This window comes from Mus pahari, chromosome 6 (assembly GCF_900095145.1).
Source record: "Mus pahari chromosome 6, PAHARI_EIJ_v1.1, whole genome shotgun sequence".
Lineage (NCBI taxonomy): Eukaryota > Metazoa > Chordata > Mammalia > Rodentia > Muridae > Mus > Mus pahari.
In genome coordinates this window covers 106,746,206-106,767,902 of record NC_034595.1, presented here as the reverse complement: position 1 = coordinate 106,767,902, position 21,697 = coordinate 106,746,206, and the positions used below count along the sequence as shown (strand labels likewise).

General features: G+C 53.7%; 2 protein-coding genes across 9 annotated transcripts; both read right to left on the bottom strand.

Moving 5' to 3' along the window:
• Positions 1-382: 382 nt before the first annotated feature.
• Positions 383-12,251, bottom strand: Dvl1 (dishevelled segment polarity protein 1). 5 transcript variants are annotated; one of them, XM_029539737.1, is made up of 16 exons: positions 11,750-12,251; positions 6,226-6,295; positions 5,957-6,078; positions 5,629-5,732; positions 5,245-5,383; positions 5,040-5,133; positions 4,899-4,968; positions 4,674-4,813; positions 4,519-4,595; positions 4,359-4,426; positions 4,076-4,228; positions 3,441-3,572; positions 3,175-3,342; positions 2,889-3,095; positions 2,152-2,190; positions 383-1,697 (listed from the first exon to the last, which is right to left on the bottom strand). In XM_029539737.1, exons 1-15 carry the CDS (start codon positions 11,917-11,919, stop codon positions 2,180-2,182), a joined length of 1,725 nt encoding a protein of 574 aa, XP_029395597.1. In that variant the 5' UTR covers positions 11,920-12,251; the 3' UTR covers positions 383-1,697; positions 2,152-2,179. The 5 variants fall into 5 exon arrangements, with proteins under 5 accessions (XP_029395597.1, XP_021055869.1, XP_029395595.1 ...); XM_029539736.1 differs by having other exon boundaries at positions 1,610-1,697; positions 3,441-3,614; positions 11,750-12,034; XM_021200210.2 differs by lacking the exon at positions 2,152-2,190.
• Positions 12,252-15,338: 3,087 nt separating this feature from the next.
• Mxra8 (matrix remodeling associated 8) lies at positions 15,339-19,708 on the bottom strand. 4 transcript variants are annotated; one of them, XM_021200194.1, is made up of 10 exons: positions 19,498-19,708; positions 18,542-18,562; positions 18,132-18,434; positions 17,794-17,895; positions 17,201-17,671; positions 16,724-16,882; positions 16,607-16,646; positions 16,458-16,534; positions 16,304-16,384; positions 15,339-16,139 (listed from the first exon to the last, which is right to left on the bottom strand). In XM_021200194.1, exons 1-10 carry the CDS (start codon positions 19,544-19,546, stop codon positions 16,114-16,116), a joined length of 1,329 nt encoding a protein of 442 aa, XP_021055853.1. In that variant the 5' UTR covers positions 19,547-19,708; the 3' UTR covers positions 15,339-16,113. The 4 variants fall into 4 exon arrangements, with proteins under 4 accessions (XP_021055853.1, XP_029395746.1, XP_029395747.1 ...); XM_029539886.1 differs by having other exon boundaries at positions 15,347-16,139; positions 19,492-19,683; XM_029539887.1 differs by having other exon boundaries at positions 15,347-16,139; positions 18,132-18,425; positions 19,492-19,683.
• Positions 19,709-21,697: the final 1,989 nt, after the last annotated feature.

Below are 21,697 nucleotides of genomic sequence, written 5' to 3'. Positions count from 1 at the left end.
GAAAGACATCAGGCAGAGGACATCAGGAGGTAGGCAACATCCAGCCTTCTCCATTCCTAGCTGAGCCCTAGCCTGTAGGAGAGAACCAGGTCGCCACCAGCACCTTGGACAGAGCACATACAGGGGTACGGGTCAGCACCACGGCCAGCACCAGCAACCCGGGACCCCTGGAATCAGCTTCTAGTACCACGGACAGAAAAGTTGCCTGCAAGGCCCCCATTACTGGCCAGCACCAGGGACAGAGCCACATGACTATGCGGCAAGGGACAAGAGCATCTTCCATCTCCAGGCAGGATCAGACCTGGGTCAGTTCTGGACTGGCCCCCACACCTGAATCCGGAAGCAGCTTAGCTGGAGAAAAGAGAAACAAGCCACACATCAGTCCCATAAAATTAAACGCTTTTTTAGTGTTTAAAATAGCATTTACACAGAAGCAGCATTTACACAGAAGCAGCTCTATGTCAACTACCCAGTCGCTCAGACTTTGACACAGTGTCTAGTGTAGATGTGTGGGGCTGCTGTGCCGGGATGGCAGTGGCACATGATGATAGGCAGCCACCAGAACAGTGACAGGACAGGGCCCCACCTCTGCAGCTCTTGTGTTCACTATCGCCCACCATTGAGACTGGGACAGTAGATAGGTGCCGGGTCTCTCTCCTGTCTCCCCTACAAGCCACCCTCCACATACCTTCAGTACAAACTGTGTTGTGATGTGCCAAGTAGCAGGTGGGGAAAGGGGCATGCAAACTGCCCCCACTGGGTAACCAGCTGCCACCCTTAGAGCAGGCAGGCTAGCAATAAATAAATAAGTTAGATCCCACCTGGGCAGCCAGAGAGGTTTGAGGGCTCTGTCTAACCCCTCAAGAATCCCACCTTGGCCTGACAGGTGAGGCCCATGAACTTAGCGACAGCCAGCCTGTGCCCCTGTGCACAGTCCTGTGAGATTTTTGGGACAAGGGGTAACAAGAGCCCAAGAGAGCCTTTCTTATACTAAATGGAGGTCACTTCCAAAAAAGGGAACCAGGAGGTGGTCCCTGAGACTTGTGCTGAGGACTTTAAGTCAGAGATGTCTCCTTACAAGACTCTATAGAAACTGGAGTTGTGCCACCATCAGCAGCCCCAAGAGCAGACAAAATGTCAAGCCAATATCCTGGTGGTATGGCTGCCCTCAGCCCCTCCTCTGTAGCCTGCTCCCTCTGCCCTGGCCCAGACCCCACAGCTGATCTATCCTGGCTGGCACCACTAAGTCAAGCCCATAGAGCTCCTGGCACAGCAGGAGCACAGACTCTTGCCACAGGCAGCACTGAAGACATTGGTTGATCATCACATGATGTCCACAAAGAACTCACAGGGGTTTCCCATGGCCTTTTGGAAGGATTGGCGGCTACCTGTAAGTTCTGGAGGAACAGCAGCCAGCTCCCGGACAGGTGGCCCTCCAGGTGGCCCACCCACTACTGCATAGGCCTTTGTAAGGGAATGCAGTGGGGGGAGCCCTGGGGCAACAGCTGAAGCCTGACTTCGAGGGCTACTGCCACGGCTAAGCTGGCTGACAGGCCGCTCCCACCAGCCGGTGCTACCAGACCCACTTGGTACTGTGTGGTCTGATTCACTGCCACTACCCCCAGCTCCAGTTGCCCGGCGTTCCTCTCGGCCTGGGGTCCGATGGCTGCTCCTTGTGGACCCACTGCTCTTGCTCCCTAGGAGAAGGGAAGGGACAACAGAGTCAGCACTAGGCCTGGCCACTTCCAGGGCCACCAGCTGCTCCCAGACAGCCAGGGCAGGACCTGGTGAGCCTGGAGATGGTAGGGGAACGGCAGCCATGCAGATACCAGGAACAGCTGAGAGGCGAGAAGCTAGGGGCAGTGGCAGACAGCAGGGACAACAGGGGCCAGCTTGGCACCCCACACCTAACCCCAATGCTTGAACCAAGGGCTAATGTTGCAGCTGAGAAACTAAGAAACCAGTGAAGGCCCTGTGTGCCCAGCAATCCCATTAGCCATCCTGGGTTCACCACCCAAAGACCCACTGTCCACCCAACCCCAGGACCCTGGTCAGCTAATTTGCTTAGCCCCTGTCCTGAAAGTAGTGGGAACCTGAAAACACGTGCTGGCTGGGGACATGCTGAGAGGGACACAGGGGGACCTGGCTTACCGGCCCGAGAGTCCACTCTGCTAGTCCTTCAGTCTAAGGCTTGCTCAGCACAAAGCAAGGGATAGCACAAGTCACACACCAGTCCAGTGCTCACCAATGGCTAATAGGATGATTTTGGGCCAAGCTGAGCCTGGGCACATGCAAGGGCCTGTCCATGGTCAATATTCACTTGATAGCTTCCCCGTGGGCTTCACCACCCCTCTGGCCAAACCGCTCCTGAGTCTTTCTCTGGACCTTGTAGCATAACTGTGCCTACTCTGCCTAAGACCTCCACATCAGTCCATCTCCTCCTCAGGGACACCCACCCTTCAAGGTCTTCAATATCCCTGGGATATGCTTTAATGGTGTTGTTAGATATTCTTATCTGGCACTCTATTGGGATGCAGGCACCATAACTGATAAAGTCCATTCTCCCCCTAACTTGGGGCCTAGAGAGTGCCCCTACTTGATATCAGTGGTTACTTTCATATTCATTCTTGCCACATCATCTCCTGGCCTCTTGCCTCTGCCACCTAGCACACCAGGCCTGCTCCTACCAGGCCATCTTCCTGTTCTTTAAAGGCTTCTACCCACAGAACCACACTGAGTACCCATGTCAGCCCCTCCCTGTCCCACACACTGACTCTTGAGATGGGACCCACCAGGACTCAAACACACAGCAGGAGCACAGAGGGAAGTGTCAGGGCCAGGCAGAGCCAAGGAGTGGGAGTGGGAGGAGGGGTTGGCATGACTCTCACCTTCACTCTGCTGACTTCCAGCACTGCCACTGCCATAGCTGAAGCCAGGGTCCTGGTAAGCAGGTGGGAAGCAGGGCGGGGGTCCTGGGTACTGGTAGGGGTAGCCTTGACCCAAGGGCCAGGGTACTGATGGGTGGGGCAGTGGGGCCAGTGTATCCTGATCTGAGGCTCCACTGGAGCCACTGTTGAGGTTCAGGGATGCGAGGTCTGGCAGGAAGGGAGGGAGGGGTAAGTGAAGGCAAGTAGATGAGCCCCACCACAACCCCTACCCAGTACCCCTACTCACTGCTGCACAGGTCACCAAAGACATAGTAGCACTGCTCAGAGAAGGTGATCTTGTTCACTGTGTGCCTCAGGAAACCATGTTTCAGCATACTGCTGGCATACTTCCTCGCCTCCCTTCGCTCCTTGAAGCCCTCCACGTGTGTGTACAGCCAGTCCACCACATCCGCCCCTGGCCACGGGCCCATGAAAATCAGGGTAGCTGAGCCCTGGGAAGCTACACCAGAATGAAGAACAGACTGGGCCCTTCCCACACAGACAGGGACTCACCAATGACAGCATTGGCAATGGTGATCTTAAGCCACATGCGGTCCCGGATCTCCAGTCCTGAGTCTGGCAACTGCATGACGCGGACAATGGCACTCATGTCACTCTTCACAGTCAGCGGTGCCTCCTCAAGCTCTGCAGAGCACACTTCTCTGAGCCCAGGCTCACAGCGTGAACCTCCATGGGGTTGAGAGCAGGAGAAAGGATCAAACCTCTATCTCCTACCCTTGGGAAACATCTCTCATCGAAACTTGAGCTAAGACTGGGATATTCTTCCCAGTCCCACAATCCAAGTACACACAGGCAAGCCGGCCCCCTCCCCTCCCTGGAGAGCTCATGCTGTTAGTTATGTTAGGTAGCAGAAAAGCAAAGCAGAGGCCACCATGTCCACCCAATCCTCCCTCCGCATAGGCCTGGCTGGACCCTTCAATCCATGCAGATGACCAGTATGGCCAGGCTTGGAGGGACATGTACATGTATCTTTGTGTACACATTTGGAAGCAAACCAACACCTTCATATATAATGGGCCCCTGGAATAGCTCTGATGAGCACCAAAGCTCAAAGCTAGAACTGACCCTTGTCCTTCAGCCTCAATTTCCTGAGGGGGAGGGAGGGACTCTTGTGAGCTGCCACTTACGTGGGGCGCCAGGCACTGAGCTGGTTAGTGAGGAAGAGCTGGTGCGTGTGATGGCGCTGGAGCAGGGACTCGTACCATAGCGAGGCAGAGCACCCGTCAGTGCTGCTGTGTGAGACAGCCAGGCAGCTGGGTCGATGGGTCGCACTGGGTCAGCTGCATAGTTTCCACATGGCAACGGATTACAGGTGATAAGTAGGGGGACAGCACAGAGGCAGACAAGAAAAACCCCCCAGACTGAATATAGAAACTCCACCCTACCCCACCTTTCCATGGGGTAACTCACCCCTTGGGATGGTGAAGTAGCTCCGAGGGGTTGGGTCCCAGCACTTGGCCACTGTGAGACTGATAGGCCTACAGAGTTGAGCAGACCACGTTGTAGGTGAGGCCCACACAGCCCCTCCCATCCCGTGCCACTCCCACCCCCACTCGGCTCCCCCCCTCACCCTGTCTGGGATACGATCTCCCGAAGCACCCGCACAGCATCATCATTGCTCATGTTCTCAAAGTTGACATCATTCACCTATGGGGTTTGTGGGGTCAGGGATTGGTGGTGGGATGTGGGTGCATCTTGTCCCCACAGTCCCCACATGGCTCCCACCTGCAGCAACATGTCGCCCGGCTCAATGCGGCCATCAGCAGCCACGGCCCCGCCCTTCATGATGGATCCAATGTAGATGCCGCCATCACCCCGGTCGTTGCTCTGGCCCACGATGCTGATGCCCAGGAAGTGGTGCCTCTCTGCAGGAGGGGCCATGAGCAGGCCCCCAAAGCTCCCTAGGCTGTACCCACCCCCAGTAAGCACCCACAGCCCACAAGGCCTCACCCATGTTGAGAGTGACGGTGATGATGTTCAGGGACATGGTAGAGTCTGTGATACTGCTGAAGGAGGATGCCTGTGGAGGGACCCAATGAGGGGTTGTGTGGGCACCATTCAGAGCAGACACCCCACCCACCTGCTGCCTACCCGGTCTGTCTGCCTCAAGCGCTGCTTCCGACGACGGCATTTGTGCTTACGAATTAGCCGAGAGGAGGTGCTCTGCTCTGTGGAGCTGCTCAGCCTGAGGCAGGAGACCAGAGGCAGGAGTCAGAAAAGCACAAATATGTATAACCAGCCAGTACTCTCAACCACAAATCTCCTGCACGTACTGACATGTGCACACGCCACCCACCGGCTCGTATTGTCCTCCTCATCTGAGTCAATAAAGCTGCTAGATTCAAGCTCACTGCTCAGTACAGTGGATGCACTGTCTGGAGGTAGTCCCAGGTCCCGCCGCCGGTCCCCTCTGGGATGCCCATTGGTCCGGGCAGCTGTGGGGACAGTAGGGTGGGTATGATTGTGGGACTTCAGTGGTAACAGAATGTGGGTGGCCTGTGCATTTCAAAGTTTATGCAGTGACTCCGGGGCCACAGGGGCTAGGAGTACCAGGTTGAGACCTCTACCCAAGGACCACTGCTTAAAAGAATATGTGGAATATTTCCAGGGGCTTGGAGTATGCCAAAGGGATACCAAGGGAAGCCTGGGCTCCAGATCTGGGCAGACACAGCCACAGTACCCTCATCGCGGTTTCGACGTCGGGCTCGCTCCCGCCGGTGACTGACCATAGACTCTGTGCCCGTCTCAGTGTCCATTCCGTCCCGGCTACCGGCAACATTTGGACTGCACAGACAAGAAGCAGGTGGAATTGGGCAGACCAGGCTGCTGGCAGCCATTACCTCAAATGATTCCAAGTCCCCAAACCCCCAGGCAGGACCCTAGTTCTAGAAGGTGCCTCCCACACAACTGTAGGCCCCTGCTTTGTTGTCAACTTCACTCTTCCCAGGTGGGTCTTGGGTAGCAAGTATCCAGCAATGGCAGAGCTCTGCCCCCGTGAGGGGCCTTACTGGAAGGAGGGGGGCCTGGAGTCCCCAATGCCGCCTGTCCTCTCAAGGGGTGGGGGCAGGTCCGTGTGGCTATCAGTGCCCTGGGACCCTGCATCCGAGTGAGCGCCCTCAGCCAGGACCAGCTGTGAAGGAAGAGTGAGGCCTTGGATGGCCATATGCGTCATCACCACCCCACAGGCACCCTATGGCTGCCTACCTTTGCCAGTTACTTTACTTCTCCCAGGAAGATCCCACCTGCACCATTCTGGTGGGGCCACCCATAGACTCACCCAGGAAACCACCCGGCCATTGAAGCAGGGCAACTTGGCATTGTCATCGAAGATCTCCTCCTTCACCACCCTGTGGTCAAACAAAGCCCTGATGTCACCTCGCCTGGATCTATGAAGGACACTAAGAGACATTTCCCACTCTTGGATATAGCAATGGAGCACCTGCTAGGCTACATCTACTGAGGGTTTACCTAACACATTCTCTTAGGGACTCTGCTGCTCTCCACCAGCCCCAAACCCCTGGTCCTCAGCATGTAGAGGGTTCATGGAAGGACATCTTAGAACTCTCGTTCACTTCAGAGTCAGCCTCTAGCCCTTGGTAAGTTAGACAAGGTTAAGGGTTCCTGGGAAAGTCCCTAATTCTTCAGCTTCCTTGGCCCCGGGATTTATATCAGACCTGGCTCTAGCTTTGTATGCCTCCTCATGGGGACCCAAAAGCTCCCCCGCGACAACATACGACATTTGGGGCTCCTTTGGGAACTCTTCTCAGCCTTCAAATTTTAGGGAGAGCAGCTCTACCTAGCCAGGTGCTTGGGACAGCCTATGGCTCTTCTCTGTCCCTCGCCCCAAATCCCACCATGTACCACAAAAACTCCAATTCCAACTCGTTTCAGAAGGGAGAGCCTCCTAACCCTGCATTCAGACTGGGCAGCACAGAAACAGCATTTTCTGCACTCTGCTTAAATCAGGCCCACTGATTCCTGTCCCTGTCTTCCCAGCACATACTCTCCGTGCCTCTCTGGAGCACTCATGGGCCCTAGTCAATATGATGTCACTCTCACGGTACTCCAAACTCTTGGGCCCCTGAAGTTCCCCCAGCCCAGAGAAGGCCTGGACTTCCTTGTACAAGGTACAAGGACTGCCAACCCCTTCTATAGATGTGAGAGGGCCAGAAGGATACCAGCTCTTGCTGCCCTCAAAGTGGAAAGATAAAGTGGACCTCATGCACAAGATCAGTCCCAACTATCAGGGAGTTTGGTTGGCTTCTATCTGAGGACCTGGAAGGGCATTTAGGGACAGAGCTAGCTGAGCCTTGGCTGTACCCACTAACCACAGCCATCTCTGTTTTGTCTTCATGTTGCTTCCCTGGTCAGATGGGCAAGAAAGGAGCCAAGCTCACCCAAGCAAGATACAAAGGGTCACGGAATGAGAACTGGGAAGGAAGCCAGAGCCTGGGGACAGTGTTCACAAGGCATGGACAGCAGTCAGGACAGGTCTGAAGGGGCAGCTGGGAATAGGGTTCCACCTATCTCCTCAGGCCCTAGATTCTCCATTCCCTCAACTTCACCCGAGCACTTAGCTCCGCCTAGCATAGTGGGATTTTCCGTATCTAAAACTTGAATTGAGTGGAGCTGGAAAACCAGACTGGTCCTGGAAGTGCACCTGGCAGGAAGCAGGCTTGTGGCTTAATGGGCCCAATGCCAGGGGCAGGGCCACCTCTGCTTGCTGCTCCAGAACCACTGAGCAACAGTAGATTGCAGGAAGCGCTAGCAGAGCAACATCCCATCCTATCTAGGGAATAAGGCCTTTGTCCACCCACTTGCTAGAGACCTAGGGCTGAGGTAGTTGGCAGAGGCTGGACAGCCTGAAAGTAAAAAGTGTGTCCCAGCCACTTTCCTGACCTTACTGCTGTTTCCATGTGCCCATGAGGGCACTGAATCAATGACATGGGACCCGAACAGCAGATAGAATCACTTCTCAGGACTCCCTTAATATCTATTTCCCCCAATTATAAGTTACAGCTCTGAGCCAAGGTAGCCAACAAGAGAAGCTGTCATCACAGGAAGACCTGAGGCTGCTCCCTGATGGGATAAAGTTTCTCTTGAGGATGACAGGACTCTGCCTATGGCAGCTGGTATACAAGGGTCCACAAAAAGCCTGCTATCTCTGAGTAATCTAACAGCAACAGAAACCCAGACAAGAATCCTCACCTTTGCCTCCAGCCTCAACCCCAAGTGGACTCACCAAAAGCCTTTCCCATTGGCACACCCAAGCTCCAACCCTCCCTGACTCACCCATGGAGAAACATATGAGCAATTCCTAGCACCCACAATAGGGCCTGCCTGGCTCCTCAAACAGGCACTGTGTCCCATCCACAGCGGCCAGAGCCTACTCAGATCCTTAAGGTAATATGTCCAGCTTGCGGTCTTTGTGCCTCCCAAAACCCTAGAAAGACACGCCTCTATGGTTCAAAGCCCTGCTTCTTAGCCCTCCCAGCCAGAGCAACCCAAGTCCTGCTTTCTACCTGGGGTCAGAGCAAGAAGACAGGCCAAAGGGAAAGGACAGTACTGAGAGGATAGTGTTTGCCCCAGATCCTAGGGCTAACCCTGGCCCTTCCCCACCATTGGCTAGGCAAAGGGCAAACATTACAAAACCCATAGTGGAAGCAGGAATGGGGGCCACAGGTATGTGATGCTATCCAGAGCTGCTGGGCATTCTATAACAAGAACAGAATGAGGCACAACCAAACATCCCTACCACCCTGAGCCTTGTATGTCTATCCTCTCAAGAGGGAAGCTGACCTTAATGTGCCTCCACTGACTCTGCACAGTGACTCAGGGCACTCCTGTGAGCATTTTGCTCCAACCTTAGAATTCCAGGAGAGATCCTTGTGGACATTGGGCTCTACCAGCCACCCACAGTGATCCACCTCAAGGAGAAATCTGCTCTAAAGTAAGGTCTTTGGAGCCCTGCATAGCTTAGCCTAAAAGGACCCAGGGTTTCAGGTGGTTACAGTAACACACAGACTACTTCTCTAGTGGCCCAGCCCTGAGATAGCCCCATTCCCATACACACAGAGCCAGAGGCTAGCAGAGCAAGTAGGCACAGGTCATGGAGATATCTTGAGCTTCAAGGGGCTTCTTTATGCTCCCAGGAGTGAGGATCCAACTCCTACCAAGCATTGGTGTGGACTGGGCTCTTAGCCTAAGGAGTTTTACTACCCATGAACTTGAAATGGCAGGTGTGCATAGGTCCCAGACCATAGCTGGCCACTCTTCTACCAGCTCATCCCATCGGGCATTGAGCCCCAAAACATAGAGTCCTTCCCCACAGCTCAGGGAATGCATGGTAATTACCTAGACTCTCATAATAAATACTAGGGAAGCACAGAAAGGCTAAGTCACTGACCCCAAGCAGCTCGCCCAGGGCACAGGGAGCCCTCAGAACATTTGCCAATGTGCAGAGGACCCCAGATTCCAGGGCTCCTAGCCCTTACCCTTGCCTGCCTCCCTCTAGCTCAGGTAGCTCTTTCTCAAGAGATGGGGCTGGAGCAACTGCCAGGCAGATGAACTCAGTATCACATCAGGCAGGCTGATATCAGCAGTATATTCCTAGTAGCAAGGACCAAAAGCCAAATGTACTCACTCCTCTATCATAAACTAAACCCTCCATTGTCACCAGACCAAACACCATACACCTCCATGGGGCCCACCAGAATCCAGAAGTCCTGCTGCTACTAAGCCTTGGGGTCCAGAGTCAGAACCACAAGCTCCATGTTAAGTGGGCACAGAATAGACCGTTACCTTGTTGGCTAGAGATACACACTGGGAACTGAGCTGAGTCCAGGGCAAACTCTGCTATTTACAAAGTAGCCAGCTTTGGTTTGGAGCTAGACTCACTAGGGTATGCCTCACAGACTCTAGTCTGCAGCCACCCCTGAGGCCACTTGTCTAGCTCAGCCAACCTAGCTGAGCTTCCCTTCTCCCAACATTAAGCCACTTTCTCTTGGTACCCTTGGAGTTCTGTAGGCAGAACTCAGATAAGGAAAGGGAGGATGCAGTTGGGACGGGCAGGGCTCCTTTTCTAGGCTCCCAAGCCCACTAGCCCATCAGGGTCATGATGAGACCTACTGACAAGTCTTTCTGCGTCATCCCAACTCTACCTCTACCCTGCTCTGCCTCCTAATTCTTCTACACCCCCAGAACACCCAACTTGTACCTCTAAGCTCTCTGCTAGCTCCAGACCCCATGTCCCAGCCACTTCAAACCCACCCAAATGAACTTCTCCTGCTTCAAGACCCATATCTGCTATCCTATCTCCTTAGCTAGGACACCTGCAGGTCCTCCAAACCTGCCACAAGCACAGATTGTGAGGAACCTATGTGAGCTGATGCTACCTACCCAACATGAATATCAGAGTAAAGGGACAGGTACCCTCAGGAGACACCCAGAGTGTATAGCAGAAAGCAACCCAGGTCTGCTCCTTACCACTTACACTCTAGGGTGTAAACAAGTTTGTGAGAACATTTGTAACTTTGGTCACACACACACAAAACCATACCAATATTTGGATCCAGAGAGGTTGGGGCACAAGGACTGGGTAGGCAAGAGACTTTAGTCATCCAAACTAGGTTCACTCCTGCCTAAACGCCCAGGGTCAGGAAGAAGTCCAAGCTTGACCTGACCGATGGGCTGCCCAGAGACCCTGCAAACCATGGAATCCAGGAAACAGCCTCAATGTCAAAGCCCTGAGATGAAGCCACACACAAGGGCACCAAGCACACCTGCTCCACCCACAGGGCCTAAGCATGCTACCCTGCCTCCCCACCCCCCAAACACTGCCAAGCCATGGACTCAAGTTTCTGTGGCTATGCCCTGTCAGGCCTCTGTTGCACTGCCAGTCCCTGGCTCAGTGTTTCAGAGGCCCAGCTTAACTCAAATAGGAAGTCCCTTCTCCTGAGACCACCACAGCCGTTCAGCTAGGAAACACACTACATTAGAAGTTGACTCAAGTCAGGAGATGACCTGAGCACCTCCCAGGAATGCAAATGTTGTGTGATTCAGAAAGGTCAGAGGCACAGGAGCCAGGAACCAAGGGGGCAGGGTACACCGAATGAAGCCTCTTGGTTTCCAGTGACCCTTGACCTCTGCCTTGCCACAGGGGCTCTAGAGGGACCAGGAAGAGTCCGTTTTCAGGCTTCAAAACTTTTCTAAGCTCCATAAAACAGATGGGTGCCTATGAGCCACCTATTTCACATTACCCCATCTCAAGTGGAGGATCCACTGGGTGCCAGGAGCCACAAACCCCCAATCCTTCTCCTTGATCCCACCCCCGCATAAACTGCACACCCTCCAGGGCAGTCCTGAGCCCCGGGTTTCTATCCATAGAGAAGGAATGCATCAGGCTCTTTGCTTAACCAGAGAGAAGGGAGTTGGATTTAAGAGCGGCCTTCGGCACCCAACATGGACCAGCTGGGCACAGGGGCACCACTGAATGGTGGTCAGAAAGCCTGGGCCCTCGCCTGTCCATCAGAAAGAACTGTCTGGCCTACCTAGAGGGTAGTCAAGGGCTCGGATCCCCAGTTTGCCACAGACAGGGTCACTGAGGCACATAAACTCTACCTACACCTGCTGTAGATGCGCAGCAGGGTTGCTGGCGACTGGGGCGCTCTCTGACGTCCCCAGACCCGAAAGACCAGCCGGCGCAGACAGGTGCCAGCTCGTGCCCGCGCGGGGGCTCGGCAGCCACCACACACGCGCGAGAGAGGGCCAGCACCCCTGCCCAGGCCGCGCGGCCCACTGACCCGAAGTCCTGGTCCATAGACTTGAAGAAGAATTTGTAGGCGTGCACCGGCCGGTTGCTGAGCACGTTCTTGAAGTCTGCCAGCGTGACGCGCTCGGGGGCTACGGGCAGCTTGACCAGGTACGGCGTCTCCTCCTCGTCCATGTGGTAGATGATTTTGGTCTCCGCCATGGCGCGGCAGGGGCGACGCGGAACCCGCGCGGCGTCAGGGCCCGGCTCACCTCTCGGACGCGGGGCGCCCTCCCAAACCGCCGGCCCGCGCCCCGCCCGGCCGCCCCGCGGCCCCTTTGCGCGTCCGCCCCTCCCGGCCCCCGCTCGCACCCGCTCCCCGCCTGTTGCCCCGCGGCCCGCGGCCGCCCATCCGCTGCGGCCCCGGAGCGGGCGCCAGGGAAAGCACCTCAGAGGGCTACTGCGGCCCGCCGCCCCCTCGGGCTGTTCAAGAACCGCCTGGTGGGGTTGAGCGCACCGCCGCCGGAGGGCGCTTCAGGGCCGGTGACGTCACTGGTCGCCCGCAGAGCAGGCGGGGAGGGACTGCGCACGCGCAGAGCGGGTCCAGAGGGGCGGGGCTACGGCTTGCGCACGGGCGGGGCAACCGGGGTGGGACTGGGAGGGCTTAGGGCTTAGAAGGCCTGGCCAGTTGGGTCTCTCCGAGCACTGTCTTCGGGTGGAGCCCAGATTCCCAACAGGCTGCAATCCTTGAGGCATTTGGGTCTGAGGTTTGTGGGCAGATGGGCACGCTGGACCCCAGAAAGACAGAGAAACCTTGGAAAGATCGCTCCCCTTGAGCCACTAAGATCTGCCAGGAAGCAGAGGAGTGTCGTTAGGCTAGGCCGGTTCTGATTCTCTTTCTAGGTGCTCAGAATGTGGAGGCACTGTCCACTCGAGCAGCTTCGGGCGCCCTACAAAAATTTGAAGATAACTACGCCTAGCCCAAACAGCAAGAGCCTCACTGTGCCCCCACGCTAACCCTGAGCTTATTATGCCCACTGTCTTGTCCCATCGGATCTCCAAGAAATTCAAGTAGTGACACAGGTATACACACAGATGCCCAGGCAAGGCCCAGGCTGCAATTGAAGTCAAAGCTATTTTCGCCCTGGACACTGTAGATCCAGTGTCAGGTATCCTCCTCAGACCAAGGAAGACCAGGTCGCCCCTCAGTCCAGGATGGCCTATGACCATTAGAGGGAGTAATTCACTGGTCAATAAGAATGGGGGAAGGTATTGGATATTGATCACTGATGGAGAAAAGGGGTGCCTATTGCTCTGGGGGACCATCCCCAAAGCCAGCACAAGGAAAGATCTTATCACTGCCTGGAGGACCCAGAGGTAGGCATTGAATGCATACTAAAGGCCACTGAAGTCAACCTAAGCAGAGTTCTCCCCTTTACTTCCATTGCTATCCTGGAATATCCTGGAAACCTATCTTTCCTTTGCCAGCAGCTGGCCTTCCTTGAATCTCTACAAAAGCAACCTGAAGAAACCAGGCAGCCGGGCGTGGTGGCGCACGCCTTTAATCCCAGCACTCGGGATGCAGAGGCAGGCGGATTTCTGAGTTTGAGGCCAGCCTGGTCTACAGAATGAGTTCCAGGACAGCCAAGGCTACACAGAGAAACCCTGTCTCAAACGCCCCCCCCAAACAAAAAAGAAGAAGAAGAAGAAAGAAAGAAATCAGCAAGATGGCCTCAGAGGGTCTGCCCATAGGAGAAGGAAGACAGACCCTTTTCTGAGTGCCCCTTGACACAAGCTACTACTGGTCTATGGGTCAGAAGCACTCAAATAAAGGGGTCCCCATAACCCAGATACCCTTAATTCCCACCCTACACGCCCAATTATAGAAGGAGTTAGAAGCCAGGCTTGGTAGGAGTCATGGTACTGACGCTGATGGGACAGTTTCCACTGCAGAAGAGATGGATGTGATGCCAGAGCGAGCCTGTTCCTTTCCAGAAGTAGCCTTGTCCAGTAGCAGTGTGATCTATGATGGGACCAGAGGCCACACCTCAACAGGTCACTGAGGTCCTGTGAGTAACTGCCATCCTTTCCTACCCTCACTATTCTTGGACCAGTGAGAAGGTGTCTGCTGCCATGTCTGATAATATGAGTTTGAACCCCAGGACCCAAACAGTGCAGGCTGAAGGCTACTGGAGGAAGTTACCACCTGACCTCCACATCCATTTATCTATATTCACAAACTGTTAATGAAAAAATTAATAAATTTTTATTAATTAAAAATGTGATGTGATAACATGTGCCTTAATCCAATCCCAGGATGAAGGACAGAGGTAAGTGGATCTCTGTGAGTTCTAAGCCTAGCTAGGGCTGTCTAGTAAGACCTTGCCTCAAAACAAAAACAAAAATAAATAAATACTGTCTTTTGAAAAAAAGGGGGAGGGTCAGTAAAGGTGTTTGTTTCCTGGTAGCCCATATTGTTTAAGGAGAGAATCAACTCCCAAACATTTTTTGTTGTTGTTTTTTTCAAGACAGAGTTTCTCTGTGTAGCTTTGGCTGTCCTGGAACTTGCTTTGTAGACCAGGCTGGCCTTGAACCTTCATAATACCGTGATGGGCATGTTCAGAAAGACACACATATAAATAAGTTAATAAATGTTTAAAAGGTGGGGGTTTGAGGGTTTAAAATAGAGATGACTCAGTGGATAAGAACACTGGCTTCTCTTCCAGAGGATACAGGTTCAATTCTCAGCACATACGCTGCTCACAACCATCTGTAACTCCAGATCTAGGAAATTCAAAGCCTTCTTCTGTCCTTCAGGGGCACTGCACACATGAGGTACATAGACATACAGGCAGACAGAAATATTCATATACATAAAATGATAAATTTTTAAAGGCTTTTTTTTATACTTGGTTTATTTTTATTTTATGTGCACTGGTGTTTAGCTTACATGAGTGTCTGTGTGAGGGTGTTGGATGTAACTCCGTGGGGCAGGAGTTACAGACAGCTGTGACCTGCCCTGTGGGTGCTGAGAATTGAACCTGGGTCCTCTGGAAGAGTAGCCAGTGCTCTTAACTGCTGAACCATTTCTCCAGTCCCCCTTTTTTTTTTTTTTTAAGAGAGAGGGAGGAAAGAGGTTTGTGCCCTTTTTTAGCTTCTTTTTCACAAAACTCTGAGTCTGCTGAGGTCACACAGCCAGTGCCTAGTTTTAACTATCCCCAGGGGGAACAGTACCTGAAAACCAACACCTGATCCTATTGACCAAGGCTTGCCTCTTGGGGATCTTTCTGCCCAAATCTCTTCAGATTTGTATCCTTGGGGAACATGCCTGCCTATCTTTGCTTCTTCTTTTACTTCATCTCAGCATCGCTTCTCAAAGAATTGGGCTAACAGCATTTCCTTCTATGGCCAACCTCCCTCTCACCATTGTATACCACCTCCTCCTTGTACACACACACACACACACACACACACACACACACACTCAGAAAAGGAGCTGAAAGCCCTTCACCGTGGAAAACAGGTTCCTGTGTCATAGGACATCTGATCCTAGAAGGACATAAACACAGACCTTCCACTCAAAGGGGATAGGTTATGGGAGCATCTGGGTGTCCCTCCCGGAACAGAAGGAGAGCAGCAGGTCCAAGACTAAAAATCAGATGTATCTTTTATTATCACATGAAAACTTCCCAAGTAGAAGCTGTTTGATGTGACAGCACAGGCCACTCAGCCAAATCTTCACTCCATCTTCAGCTAAAACAGAGGACAAATGGAGCCCCAATCCCAGACTCCAGCCTAGGCAGGGATGTCAAGGCCAAGAGTCATATGGTACCCAGTAACTGCTGGTGCAGCTCTTGGGAGGCATTTGGCAGAAAGGAATCAGAAGCAGAGAAAGGGCCCTGGGCCAGTCTCAAGTTGCCCAAAGCAGCAAGGAGAGCACATGAGTCAGAATGTATAACATCAGGGCTCTGAGCAGTACACAGGCACAATGCAGTTCAGGAAGACCCCCAGGACAATGGCTAATGTGTTTAACTGGTGGCTAGGGAGTCTTAACTGGAATTCTTAAGTGTCTTCCTGACCCTAGCAGTAAGAGGCCATGAGGGACTTTGCATTTGGTGGCTATTAACAAGGGATCTTTGTTGTGTTTAAGTTGGGGGTACAACCACCAGTGGGCACAGGTGATTGAAGGGCAGCCATCATACTATACCAGAGTCCCTAGGGAACCCACAGTTGCTCACCAAGATGAGGGTGGTGATTCTAGGAAGAGCAAAGTGCAGGCAGCTGCTCTGCCAAGTTTAGGCCAAGTTTCTAGGTAAGTCGGACCAGCCGCTGAGAAGAGCCAGGAATACCGCAGGAGGGTCAGGGAGATGTCCTTTGATACAGAGCTGCTGGCCCAGCCAGAAGCTCAGGGTCCATTTATTTGCAGTACTCCTTCCTGAACTCTGGAAGCCAAGAAAATGGCTAATGTCTGCTCTCTGTCCCTTAATCCCAGTGGGAAAGTCAATGAAGACATTTGGCATGACTTCCCAAGGCCTTCTCAAGAAAATGGCAGGGGGCCCTGGAATAGGTAGAGTCTCATATGGGATGAGGAGGTAAAAGTGCTCACCTTTATCCAGATCCACATCCTTGGCAGGCAGGGGACTGTGGGCCAGCTCAGCCCTCTCCTTCAGGATGTTGTTTTTGTAATCTGGTTGGGAAAAAAAAAATAAGTGCCACTCCAAAAAGTACTTTCCCTGGACCCTGGTGGCCCTCACCCCTACCTAGCTGGATGTCCTCCATCCTATATGGAGCCTGATCCCTTGTGGCTACAGCAAACTCCACCATGTTCACATCCTTCCTAAAGGAAGATAGTAGTTTAGGAGGTCAGGGCAGGACAGGTCTGGGAGGAGAGTTGGGCATGCAAACTCACCCCTTTGACTTCCCAGCTTTTTTGTCCGATGTCTTGCATCCTGTGAAGAGAGTTATTGGGTTGGTCTCACTGTTCTCGGTTAATCTGGGCCCCTCTGTTCCAAGGGTCCAGCCTCACCTCCGCTGTGACGATGGCGTGTAGCCAGGACTACAGTGATGAGCAGCAAGATAAAGAGCAGCAGCGTGGCCAGCACATAGCCCAGTTGCTGGAAGAAATGTGTGTGGTCCTCTGGGACAATGACGTTGATTATGCTGTGGCCTCGGGCCAGGGTGGGATCTAGATGTAAGTAGCAAATATCAGAAAACCTCTGCAAGCCAGGTGGTGGTGGTACATGCCTTTAATCTCATCACTCAGGAGGCAGAGGCAGGTGGATCTCTGTGAGTTTGAGCCCAGCCTGGTATACAGAGCTAGTTCCAGGATAGCCTAGAAGAAACCCTGTCTCAAAAAACAAAAGCAAAGAGAGAGAGAAGGAGGGAGGAAGAGGAGGAGGAAAAGGAGAGGAAGGAAGGAAGGAAGCAAGCAAGCCTCCGCAATACCTTTAGCAATCTAGGTCACAACAGGACCCTTTCTCAGGCCAGCAGGCTACACACACACCTGGGCTAGGAGCACTGTTGTGACCAGACCCATTTCCAGGAGAAGCACGAGCTGGTGGCTCAAAGGCAGGCTCTGTGACGTGTAGGTGGAAGACTCGGCGCTCGTGGAGGCCACAGTAGTGATGGTGCAGGTGGCAGGAATAGATGCCCTCATCAGCCCGCTCCAGCTCATCTATGCGTAGGGAGAAGTCACCGCGTACAAAAGCGTTGGTGTTTACTGACACGCGATCACGCAGGAAGGGTGGCCCATAGGCACGGCGCTCGCCAGATGCATACAGGTCAAGCAAGCGGTCAGCACGGTCGTGTGGCACCCCAGGTAGCTGCCGGTCCCAATGGACCACCTGCTGCGCCTCCTCTAAATGGCGGTCAGTCCACACGTGCGCACGGTTCACGCAGGTCATCAGTGCAGGCGCGCCATGGGCCACCACCAACACTTCCTTCTCACCGTCCCAGTATGCGTGACTTAATAGGGCTGCGGATGCATTGAGAAAGGCAGTCAGATCACCTCACAGAGGTGAGGAGGGGGAAGAGTGGGAATAGGGGGTAAGGAGGATAGCGATGGAAATAGCAGAGGAGAGTAAGGGGCACACTCACGATCATCTGTAACCTCGAGGCGCACAGCCAGGCTCTCATCGAGGTGGCAGTAGTGATGGTGCAGATTGCAGGTGTACACCCCTTCATCGCCTCTCTCCACAGCTGCTTGTCAAAAGATAACCTTAGCTTGAGGAGACCGGTCCTCTCTATGGCCCCTCCCCTAAAATCCTCCAATCCCCTCTATGGCCCCGCCCATCCAAGGCTCCCACCTTTCGAAGGCCTCTCAGCTCCCTCCAGCTACCCACCACACCTCCCGACTCCTCCACCCCACCCTCACCCCTGCCGTCAAGGTTTCAACTTCTGCCAAAGTTTCAGCCCACCAAGGTTCTAAAGCGTACCGCGAATGAGCAGCGAGAAATTGCCGTCGTGGAAAGCAGAAGGCGACAGCAGGAGGCGGTCGCGATCGCGCGGCTCGTACACGCGCTGTTCACCCGCCGAATACATATCCACAAGTCGGCGCCGTTGGCTGTCCGGGCCACCGCTGAGGTCCCAGTGGACCACGCGCTGGCGATCATGCAGCCGGTCTTGGGTCCACACCATGCGGGGGCTCTGGCAGCGTAGCACAGCCTGGGTTCCGGCTGCCAAGCTCACCACAGACTCAGACACCAGAGAGTTGCTGGCTGCGGCGGTCCCTAAAGGCCCTTGTCAGGAAGGGGGAGTCAGTGGCAGAAGTCAAGATAGAAGGCAGGATTAGGAGAGGAGTGGACCCTGAAGGGGTCTGGCCCACAGCTGATTAGGGGATACTAACCTGAGGACAGGACTGCAGAGCCTGGAAGAAGAGGAGGAATAAAGCTGTAGGTATTTTTCACCTTTGCACCCCAGGGCCACTTGGGGCCTCCTGCAGTCATGGCAGTTTGTTGCCATGTTACCCACTTAAGAAGTTCTGGGAGAGAAGCTGCAGCAGTGAGTGGGAAACCAGACATCTGGCAGCAAATAGTAGGAAAGGATGTGACTCTTTGCAGGCTTGTTCTAAAGTGTGAACTTGAAGTAGCCATGGCTACATCGCAGCAACAAGTCCACCCGAGCTGTTCTAGCATGACACTGAGACAAACAGAAGCTGTGTGTGCATCTGTGCAGAGCTTTTAGGGACTTTCAGACCTCAGGCATTCATAGCTCTGTCGTGTACCCTCCCCCACCCCACCCCTACACACACACACACACACACACACACACACACACACACACATCCTAGGTGCAGTATGCTCCCCTGCTAGCCTTCCTCAAGAGCAGGGACCCACAGTTCCAACAGATGACACAGGGAGTCAATCCTGATCTGACACCACTGGCCCAAGATACCACTGTGGAGAAGTGGCTGAGGGCCCCAGGCTTTTAAGAAAAAATGTGCCTGGTCAGCAGGCCAGAGTGGGCAGGCCTGGGGGCTCTGAAAAAGGGGCTGGAAACTCTACTAGCCCCTTAGTTGTCAGCCCCAGTTGACTTCCCTCCCCACATCAAGGAGGACTGCATCCTGAGCAGTTGACCCTGGAGCCAGCCACACAGCATGTGGGTACAGAAGGCACCCTTGGCCACATCCTCCCCACTAAAGCCCTCTGGGATTTCTTTTGGAGTACCTGAAGGCTTCCTGAATTGCTCTAAGCGTATTGCTATTTTGAGCACCCAGCCCAGTCCTTTTCTCCACCCTCCCAACCTAAACCCAGACAGTTCACCCACTCGTTGCCCCACACCCAGTCCCACTCTCACACTCACTCTGAAGAAGCACCAGTTTCCACAGCAGGACACAGGATAGCAGTTCCATGGCGCCTGCGGGGGACGTGCTTTGTCTTACTCAGCTCTAACTCTCCAGAAAAACAGCCGACCCCCTCTCCCTGCCAGCACCCGCTGACATCACGGAGCCCTGGGCCGGGTCTGTGCCCCGCCCACTGCGCTGCTCGACTGCTTGGCCTCCCCCATCTTGACTGGCCTATAATGCTGCAAACACCCTGTCCGGGCCCAGTTGGTGGGAGGGTCTGAGTAGAGGCTCGGCCAGTCACTGGTCAGTCTTGGGGAGGGGCAGTAGCTCAGTCCTGGGACAGAAGATGAGGCCTGGATGTGAAGATTCCTGAGGCCATCTGGGTGCCAAGCATCTGGTAAACTTCCTGAGTTTCAACAGAACTGGTGTTTGAGGGTGAATGATCTGTATCCCCTGCGCTGACATTCTCCTATGTGATCAGCCAGGTCAGAGAACCTGAGCTGCTTTCCCGTCCTTGTATTCTCCCTGCCTGGTCCGGTGTCTTCTGATTGCACTTTGACTGAGGGTGATTTTACTACGCCTTTCTCTGGGACCATAGTGGGCTCCCTGGGGACAACATGATGGCAATGTTGTCCAGTTATCTTTAGGAGCAGGAGCAGCTAAGCATCCAGTCAGGCATGTTGGCCCACACCCTTAATTCAGCACTTGGGAGACAGAGGCGGGTGAATTGCTGAGTTTGAGGCAAGCCTGATCTTCACAGTGAGTTTCAGACCAGCCACAGCTACACATGATGTTACCCTTCTCAAACAGAACAGACAACAATCAGGGAAGTGAGCGATAGCAACTCTGGGGACTGAGGACTGAGTGTGAGCGTGGTCAGACTTTCCTTCATGACCTGATGACTGGTGCTGTCCACCTTCTTAAGGCAAACCCTAGAGTCCTGACTGGATTACTGTGATCTGGGAAACCTCCACTTGGAGAAGAAGGGAGTGGAACTCTCTCAACAGAAAGCACAAATTTGAAGCCCTGGGAAAACAGAGTCATATAAACAAATGGGAAATAACAGAGTAGCACTGTGTACCAGCCTGCTCCTACTAGTTAAACAAACCTCAGAACAAGAAAGGAAAAGAATCCAAGAAAACCACAGAAACCCTTAACTAGTCTAGGCCTCCTGTTTGGATATAATCAGTACAGGCCCTATCCCTGGGCTTGGGGTGGGGTCCCCAAGTCCTCAGCCAAGCCAGGACCTCAGCCTAGCTGGCTCTTGGGGGTGGGGAGGGGACAACAGGGAGGACCAGCTGTGAGGCTATAGGAAGCCCCTCCAGACTTAAGGGAGCCATCTCCTCTCCAGGATCTGGGCCAGGCAGAGCATGAACTTGGCCCCCAGCTTTTCCCTGGGACTTTTATTCTGGAAAACAACAACAACAACAACAACAACAAAAAAAAAAACAAAAAAACCCCAAAAAACCAAGTTCTACCCAGCAGGCCACCCCCAGTCCCTCTCTGGCTTCCCCTCGTGTTTTTCTAAATGGTGTTGCCTTATTTGCTGCAGTGTCTGCCTCTGCCCCACACTCTCCAGCTTGACCTCTGCCTCTGATCTCTGTCTCCCCCTCCACTCTCCCATGGTTGTCCCTGGCTGTCATTTATCCTGTTTCTTATCATGGTGGGAAAGTATTCAGAAAGTGATAGATGGACACAGAGCTGGTCCAGGCTGGATCCTAAATATTCGAGGGGACATATTTCCAGGAAGAGTTACCTCTACTCACAGTAGTCTCTAGTCTACAGACTCCTTGATCTCAGGGCTCCACTTGGGCTTTGAGGAACACTAGAAACTGTAAATCCCAGTAACCTACTTTCAGGTTACAGGCCAGATGCTGATATACCTGTGGGCCACTCCCCAGAGACACTCATGTGGACCCAACACCTTCCCCCCCATCCTATCCTCTGCTTCAGGCCAGAGGAGTCATGATGGATAGCAGAAGTCTGTTTGCCCTCCTCCAACTACCCCTCCACCCCCCTTCACCACATCCTTAAGCAGGAAATAGCCACAGATGAAAACTGGAGCCAAGCAGGCAGCTCGGGCTGCTAACCAAGCCACCTGCCCCTCCCATAGTTACTCCGGCTCCTTCCCTATGTACGCTGTGGAACCCCTGGCTCCCTTCCCCTTGTCCCTTGCTTCCCAGACCCACCTAGAATCTTTGTCCCTTTAGGAAGAAA

Coding starts and splice junctions, on each gene's coding strand:
- Mxra8 (XM_029539886.1), bottom strand. CDS start 19,546: ATGGAACTGCTATCCTGTGTCCTGCTGTGGAAACTGGTGCTTCTTCAG. Junction 16,647..16,723: donor ACGCCATCGTCACAGCGGAG/GTGAGGCTGGAC, acceptor CTCTCTTCACAG/GATGCAAGACATCGGACAAA. Junction 16,385..16,457: donor GATGGAGGACATCCAGCTAG/GTAGGGGTGAGG, acceptor TTTCCCAACCAG/ATTACAAAAACAACATCCTG.
- Dvl1 (XM_029539735.1), bottom strand. CDS start 11,919: ATGGCGGAGACCAAAATCATCTACCACATGGACGAGGAGGAGACGCCG. Junction 4,969..5,039: donor GCTTGAGGCAGACAGACCGG/GTAGGCAGCAGG, acceptor GTCCCTCCACAG/GCATCCTCCTTCAGCAGTAT. Junction 1,698..2,888: donor TGGAAGTCAGCAGAGTGAAG/GTGAGAGTCATG, acceptor CCCTTCTCCTAG/GGAGCAAGAGCAGTGGGTCC.